The 8,539-nt window shown below is 39.8% G+C and overlaps 1 protein-coding gene across 2 annotated transcripts; it reads right to left on the reverse strand.

Moving 5' to 3' along the window:
* Positions 1–1,883: 1,883 nt before the first annotated feature.
* On the reverse strand, positions 1,884–6,543 carry LOC145433786 (uncharacterized). 2 transcript variants are annotated; one of them, XM_080311041.1, is made up of 10 exons: positions 6,328–6,543; positions 6,214–6,264; positions 5,330–6,011; positions 4,496–4,600; positions 3,539–3,676; positions 3,290–3,324; positions 3,022–3,052; positions 2,742–2,906; positions 2,308–2,434; positions 1,884–1,979 (listed from the first exon to the last, which is right to left on the reverse strand). In XM_080311041.1, the coding sequence occupies exons 3-9, from the start codon at positions 5,910–5,912 to the stop codon at positions 2,310–2,312; spliced, it is 1,182 nt and encodes a 393-aa protein (XP_080167167.1). In that variant the 5' UTR covers positions 5,913–6,011; positions 6,214–6,264; positions 6,328–6,543; the 3' UTR covers positions 1,884–1,979; positions 2,308–2,309. The 2 variants fall into 2 exon arrangements, with proteins under 2 accessions (XP_080167167.1, XP_080167165.1); XM_080311039.1 differs by having other exon boundaries at positions 5,330–6,022; positions 6,208–6,264.
* Between the last annotated feature and the right edge of the window lie 1,996 nt (positions 6,544–8,539).

Below are 8,539 nucleotides of genomic sequence, written 5' to 3' on the forward strand. Positions count from 1 at the left end.
GCGCGATTAGTATACGCAAATTGAAAATATGGTAGATCGTAAAAGTGCCATATAGCGTAGGCCTAGCTTTATTTTCGGAAAATATAATCATTCTCCAGACAAAAGAACTGAAACTATCATTAGAACTCAGCGTATAATACTCGTAATTGAAAGAAAAATACAAATACTACTTCTAAAAAGCGGAAAATATATTTCATGTCTTTTGTCCAGACAGTTTCAACGGTGGTCTGCTAAAACAGGTCTAACGTTATAAAAAGTCAAAGTCTACTTTTCCAGATTAGGACACGTCATGGGCTGCTAGTTATAATGTGTAATTGCTTGATTGCGAAACGGTAGTTTCAAACGTTATGGGGGCCATGCTAACTGTGATGAAATATTTTATATAGGCTACAACACGGTGTGAACGGAACCACGCAATTTAAATTATGTTCAGCGATACTTTCGTTAAAACATATATTTGTCACTCCATATCTAGTATCTACTGTGCGCGAAGCGCAACAAAAATTCCGAATATTTCATTAATTTTACGAAAAATGAACGTTGGTACTACGTTAAAGCAGCCCCGAAATTCCTTGGGCCATCTTTCTTATGTGGGGATTAAACTACTTCTACTTGAAAAACTGAAAATAGCGAAAAGTAAGTAAGTAGTTCACAAAATATTACGAAGTAGAAATAGCGAAAAAAATCTACTTGAATAAGTACCAGAAGTAGATTAAGACTACCTGAGTACTTCGAAAAAGTAGAAGTACTTCGTTACTGACCACCTCTGGAAGTTAGACATCCACCCTGGCCTAGGCGAATAGAGGAGAGGCATGCTCACTGAATGAAAAGTAAAGCAGAGACCAGTTGCGGTCTTTTACTCTGGCATCCACCTCGGCATAGTGCCCGAAGTCACAGTTTTTCGATGTTAATCCTTATTCGGTCTTTCCAAAAACTACTCGAGTACTTTGAAAAAGTACAAGTAGTGCGTTACTGACCACATCTGTGTACAATACAACCTGAAGGTAAAACTCCTGTTTCTCTGATACATCAAATATTAAATTGGTTTACAAATTTGGAATGTATTTTTCTGCGTGGTGTCGACAATATAAAGTTCATGGTTAATTTTGACTTGGCGTAGGTAAGATGATGATTGTTAAGCCTATATGTGAAAGCTGCCGGAAGGCAGGAAACGCCGACACCGACACTCAAAACTCACTAAGGAACAGCTAAGAATATTTTTTAAGCAATATTCTTTAATTTCGACAGTATAATTCAGCGATATCTTGCAGTATAATAGCGGGTAGCAAACAACAGTCACATTTCTTTCAAAGAACCTGACCAATTAATATCAAGTTAGTGGTTTACCTTTAACACGACTTCGCCTTATACAGAAACTTTGATAGAGTCGCATAACGAGTTGATGAAAAAGGCAGTATTAAATAAAGTTACAAATGTTTACTTTTGAGTTGCACATATTTGCTGTAATTACATTTGGATTAATTTTGAAGCATTTAAGATTCCCCGGTCCGCAACATTTGTTTTGGGGTTTTGCCGTTCCGCTAGGTAAAAAGGGTTGAGAACCACAGATGATGAATTGCGTTTTCCAAGGTGAGGATTGGCTCCCCTTTTGCCCGTTATTTATGAATAATATATATACACCTTGCGGGATTCTGGTTGTAAAAATGTTCAAAATTAGCCATTCATGAGCATCAGTAGAAAAATACCAATAATACTGAGAATTGTCACCTATTCCTACTTATCCTGACGACAGGTGAGGCACCGCTTCACATGCCTCCCAACCGCACGTTCACGAGTTAAACAATGATGACGTACAATGTATGACGTAATGACTACACTCATTCCCTGGCTTCTTCATGACTGAGCAATGAACAGTGAACACGTTTTGTACACATTCTATTTATTTGGTAAAATCGCAATACAAAAAAGAAGATGAATAGGAAGCGTTGTCCGGTGCCCTTTCAAGATGAATTTCGATTCTAAGAAGAACAGAACCATATTAAAGCAGAAGCACTGATAATGTTTTACGATATGAAGGCAGAATTATATATGCCGGGAATTATATATTTGAGTGTTTGTTGGATTTATATTTTTATCATTTCACAAGACCCTCGCATGATTATGATATCGGGATATCGAGGACAGGAGTCAAAACACTTTGTGGTGACTTCAACTATTTGCCAAGATGCATATTTCAATTTCGAAAGTAGACGGCTCCGATTTACACCTAAATGTATCCAGCTGCTTTGATCACTTCTGACTGAGTAGATTGTTATGTCAGTATTGAAAATTCAGCGTAAAACTTACAGTCATGTTACTGTCGCTTCGTGCAACCCTTTCATAACTTTGGCAGCGGTAACGACAGCATATTCGTCAATAGATAACTTGGTTTTCTTTATCGCAGATTTGATGTCTATATCAGGGACAACTTTGCCTGAGAACATACATGGAGCATTTTACAAAGGGCACAATTATAACAATAGCAAAATATGCTATTCCGCTGGCAGATGATTTAATTCCATTGTTTTTCGATTACGACATAGCAAAACGACATAACGCTACGAAGGACAGTCAAAATCCTTTGAGGAATTTACATAATTCGTAACAGTATTCATGTATCTGTTGGTCATACGCGTAGTTAATTCGACATTCAAAATATACTCACTACTCAGGCAGCGTTCCACAATAATGCTAATAGAATTAAGGGCAATTTTGATGCCACTGCACCGATGTCATCTTACATGTACTGCCAGGTATACTGGGATAAAACCACGCGTTATAGTCCCATAACATGCTCCATCCTTTGAGAGCGCCCATCTTGCATTTGTCGCAAGTTTTCAGGAAGTCATAAAGCTTCATTCTTTCCGAGCACTTCAGAACATTGCTAGGTATGTCAATGTTCAGACCTGTGGTAAGGGAAGTTGAAATAGTTAAATTTGCGTCAACCAATTTCAGAGATGGAGATTGTTACAGATTCTGCTTTTCAAAATGAATAGCTCACGAAAACAACAATATACGTACGTGTGTGATAATAGTCCCTTGAGCTGTGCTTCTGAAAGGCAAAATTATAACAATATTATATCCATACATTACAATAATGGAATTCATATTAGTTAAAAGGATTTCTTCCCACAGATTTATAAGGATTTAAATATAATCTGGTCCAAAATCGTTCAAGATCATTACCGACACTTGATAAGCTATGACTTGTGGCAGACGTTTCAAAATCGAGTGCAAATTGTTTCTGCAAGTCGAGAATCGAAAAATACATAGCAGAATGTGATCTTACCGATGCGTAAGACTTCTTATATTTTCGTCCTTGACCTGCAACAAAGAGATGCACAGTTACAGTAAGTATAGAGTAGAAGAATCACCAGACTATACACTATTTCAGATCACGAAAACCATGCAAATCAACCCGGCGAGCAATATAGAACACGGAAATTCTCGAGGATAATGAGTTGTTTTCAAATAAATATGTGCAAGTACCAACACTTATTTTCTTAACAACGTCCTCATAAACTCGGCTTATACTTACTATAGCACATTTGCTTCGCGATGACAAGTTTAATCCCAGTCTTGATGGTAGCAATCAATCGTTCTTCAAAGTCTCCATGCTCAAACACTTTCAACGGTTCCACTGCTGTGCAAGAGACTCCGGTATTCGAAGGCGGTACTGCAACATCGAATCACAGGTTTAGAACAAAATCGCAATATATACACTGAGGTCAAAATTGCCATACCACAGAAAGTGTTCAGGGGGCTGTAAAGGTAATGCTCTTTAAATGAGTTTCCAAGAGCCAATTCAAGGACCAAGATCTAGTTCAGTGGTTCACAAAGCGGGTAATTTAACTCCTGGGATTTATCAAAGGGTTGAAAAAAGGGACAAAAATGTCAAGTGCTTTCATTTTGAGATGATTGTGAAAATGGATTCCTGGTCGATGGACAACTAGACATCGACGCTATAGCGATAGGCTTTAATTCATTTTCATCACGTCAAATTTGGTATTTATAGCGATAAATTTGAACTACCCTATGTAGCCTACCTGGACCGATCTGCCGATCATGCTCTCATAAAGATGATTGGCTGGCCTACTTTTCTCTACGCAAAATTAAACGTGCAAATAGTTGTATTTCTGCATCAAAATATTGATGTAGAATTGAGCATGCAAACAAAACTACTTGACAATGAGTTGCAAGTAGATAAAAAACTACTTTTGAGCAGTACTCCGGAAAAAGTAGATCTACTTTGATACCGATGAGCGCTGGCATTTAAGAGTTTGATGAAGACATGTTGAGCTCACTATCAATGCTGTAGGAAGTTTCAAGTACGTTGACCAGTTGGTTAATCAATATATTAGAAAGAAATACAAAGTGTGGTTGCGGTACATCTCAACGGCCCGCAAGCAATTTTTGTGCAGTTTGAGTTTATTCTTGGAGGAGCAGTAATACCGCCTATCTAGTCTTTGGCGTTACAGCGCAAACCACAACTTACGGAGATCCTTGCTCCATTCCCAAGCCCGACGGGTGGAGTTTGGGTCTTGCGGCCTGAAACACTCTTTCATGTTCTGACCCTCGCGTTTCTTCTTCGATCTAGAGTCTGCACACGAACAAAAATCGTAAGTCGGCAAAATTATTTAAAATCAACGCAGCGTCGAGTGCTCTTTCTCATCCACAACACGACCATAAACAAATAGTGTTCCACGTGAACATCTATAATCTGTTTACGGTTAGGGAGAGACTGGGACAACTAGATAATTCTAGTAGTTTAATTAGATTAATCGGAGTGAAACGCTGGTAATGTAATTTTATTCTAATTTATACTCTAATTTTAATTCCAATCTAATTTCTGGTTTTCCTGAAATTGCTAGATGAGAACTGTGTCGTGCGAAATGAGGTAGACATGCTGTACAGACATTTGCTATTTTAGTACTTGACATGAGCTGAACTTAATTCGATTTCCAAGTTTTCGCTAATTCAGTAATTCTAATTCTAATCTAATTTGGAAAAAAAACTATGTAGCTATAATTCTAATTCTAATCTAGTTTCGAAAAGCTGAAAATTTTGTAGTTCTCCGACTCTGGTCAGGGTAGCGTAGGAGCATTCATTATGCCTACTCCAACTTTAATCCTACGATATCCAATCCACAAGCCCATAAGTATATATACATGCACGACTGCACATGCATACATTGAGTTTCATAGAGAACGCAGTTGACGGTCATACGAAGCACCATAAATTTTAAGATGCTCACGGTGAGACATGATTGGCTATCGGTTTTCGTGGATTAAAAAATACGCTAGACCCATAACACGTCCCAAAATCTCACCATCCGTAAGGCCAAGCCACTCCACCGGCACTTTGCTTCGTCTTTTCTGTTGCCGCATCAGCTTCTTTTCCATCCTGCGCAAAGATTGCTGAATCTCGACGTGCTTGGATTCCGTTTCCTCGTCCACTTTCGATTCATTTTTCTCTCGCTTCTCTCTCTCTTTCCGATGCCGTGTCGCGGCCTTTTCGATTCTCTCCTTCCTTTCGCGTCGTTCTTTCTCGGCCTCTCTCTTTTCTTCGAGCTCCTTCTTCATCTCTTTTTCTCGCTTCCTTCTTTCTTTCCTCTCTTTTCTCTCCCGTTTCTTTTGCTCTTTCGCCTTCTCCTTTTCTATCTCTTGTTCCACTCTCCTTTTCTTTTTATCTTCCCTGTCCTGGGCGCGGAGAAATTCTTCCACTTTCCGCCGCCCAGCCTTCTTTTCCTCACGGTTCATTTTCTTTAGACGTCTTTGCTTTTTCTTCTCCAATTTTTCCTGATATTTCAAAAACTCCCTTTCCTCTTTCGTCTCAAGCGATTCGGCTATTTTGGTGTGTTTGATTTTCTTGAGAGCTTTCTTCAGCGCCTTTTTCAAGTCCTTTCCGGACATGGACTCGTATTTTCTCTCATTTTCCTTCACATATTTATGGCTCGCCGTATTTTCTAATGCGTCGCCTTTCAACCACTGAGCTATATAAACGACAAATCACTTTGAGACTTCTGCAAAATCGAAAACACAGTTAATCGAAGACTAAAGCAAATGATCTCAGCAATGAAGTACTTCAACTTTTTCGGAGTACCTAAGTAGGTTTCATTAGTATCACCAAATCCTCGGATCATATATTGATGTTGATATTATTCTGCCGTTCTCTCAAATACCCTCACTACTATTTCATGATACTCACATAAACCGTCTTGCAATTGGTTTCCATTCTTTCAAATACTGGACCATACCTTCCTCTCTAAATTGAAAAAGAATATTGTTTGACAGAGCGAGCAACAAATGACAGCAACATCTCGCATACCATCTTAGATTTAGCATCGATAATATCCTGTATTGTTATTGGTTTAGCCGGTTCAGGCTCACTCCAAGATAATTGGTCGTCGGTGTCGGCGTCTGTAGTAGTATCCTGTAAGAGAATAAACAGATAAAGTCATGAACATCCATACTGTTAACCTTACTCCCGCGGTCGGCCTCCAGGCCAAATTTTAATGCATCAACCAAAAAGTTCATAAAACGCGAACAACAGGACTAGAACCGACGCCCAATACATCGCCGTGATCAGGAAATAGCAGCCTAACCAACTGAGCTACTCGAAAGGCTCAAGAGAGAGAGGTGACGATGATATTGAAACAAGTCTACACGATTTCTCAAAAGTGAAAGAGAAATTTGTTTTTCGTTTTCACGTGACGTGATACATAATCCTTTCCATGGTGAATGACCACGTGGTTGTCTTACATATCAATTTCAGCATTCAAACAAGACATTGCTGACCTTGATACCTTTACGCAGTCGAGCGCACCGCGACTGGGAAGTTTTCGTTATACGCATTACTCACGGCCGCCACTGATTACGTCATCGCGATAGAGGCAACGCGCCTTGTAATTTGTGTTTATTTGGCTTTGCCTGGTCCAGTTATATAAGTCCAAATCCATGTTACTGATCTTATAGATACTATTCAACGTACATAACTAACAAAATGTTCAATTTGCAACTGCACAAGGCCATCGTAAGTAAATATATTGCCTCGTTTGACACTTCTCATAGGCGCGCGATTTCTCTTGTTGCTTCATTTCATATCAATTTGAAACGTGTTCTACGCATCGAATGTCCGATACAGGTTCGTCAGTATATGGGCATATGATCAACATCTATTCATTGAAGTCTAAAGTAACTTCATATCCAGCACCATAACTGCCGCACCCCAAACCCCCCAATTGGGGGGGGCCCGAGCTCGAAGGGGGCCCCAAATTATTTCGTGAATTAGCATAAATTATAGAGTATTTTTTGAAAATTTATGCGATTTTTTCCAAAATTTTTCGCGCTGCGCGCGATTTAAAGTTGCCAAATATCTTGATTATTTGGTACTCTTCCCCCAAGAAAAAACACGCAAGATTTATAGAAATGGACATATCGGCGTTGGCCATTAATACACCACTACGCACCAAGATATATAACGATTTAGGACTTATTACATGCGACTCCAAGAAGTGTGCCAGAACGATCGGCAGCGCGAAAATCTTAGCCGAAACAGACTGCCCTTACGCAGACCGAAAACTTCGTTATAGGTACAAAATAATAGGTTTAATTGTCCATAGGCGCCTAGATGACTGGCGCCATATGTTGCTTCCTGTCTTGGCAATCTGAACCTCAGAAGACAAATACCATCCAGCAGGAAAAAAATATATACCTGTGAAGAAATACCAATTTGAAATCGTGTGCGTCTTTTAGTTTAGTACGTTTGAGCGATTCTATATTTTTGATATAGCAGACAGGAGGTCACGAAATAAAATCATGTAACGAAGTCATACCAACGGGTCCGGCCGCCCGAAGATGTTTAATTGTTATTTACGGGCCCTACAGTTTCCGGTAAATCTGATAACGTGAGCAGAGAGGACAAGATATTGATAGCAATATATTAGCAATTCCCGATCTTATTGACCGATTGTATCATGAATTATCGAAAATTTTCGCGCTTCGAGCTGGCTCACTAAACAGTGCAGCTAAGTTCGTGGCAAAAGCGAACACTGTGATGAGGGGGTCTGTTTATCACCCTATGAGACCCCCAAACCCAAGTTTTTGTGGGGGGGGGGGCGAGGCTGACGAAGTGCTGTTTCGTTCCTGCCAACGGGTATACGCCCGAAGATGTCTAATTATTATTGGGCGGTCCTACGTTTTAAAACATACCTCGCTCAGCTCTACCGGTAAATCTGATTACGTGAGCAGGGAGAGGATCAAAATTGATAGCAATATATATGTAATTCCCGATCATATTGCCTGATTCAATCATGATTTTCTGAAATTTTTCGCGCTTCGCGCGTCTAAGCGGGAAAAGCTGATTCACTAAACGTACACCCAATGCAGATGTAAAATAGTGTTAAAAAGCGGACAGCCAAAGGAGGGTCTGGGGGGCGAAGCCCCCCAGAAGTTAGGTTTATCACCCTATGGGGGGCCCACGGCCAACGTTTTGGGGGGGCCTGACGAAGTGCTGTTACGGGCCTGCATATAACATATAA

This window comes from Botryllus schlosseri, chromosome 2, assembly GCF_051294905.1.
Source record: "Botryllus schlosseri isolate E-star chromosome 2, Bs_hap1, whole genome shotgun sequence".
Taxonomy (NCBI): domain Eukaryota; kingdom Metazoa; phylum Chordata; class Ascidiacea; order Stolidobranchia; family Styelidae; genus Botryllus; species Botryllus schlosseri.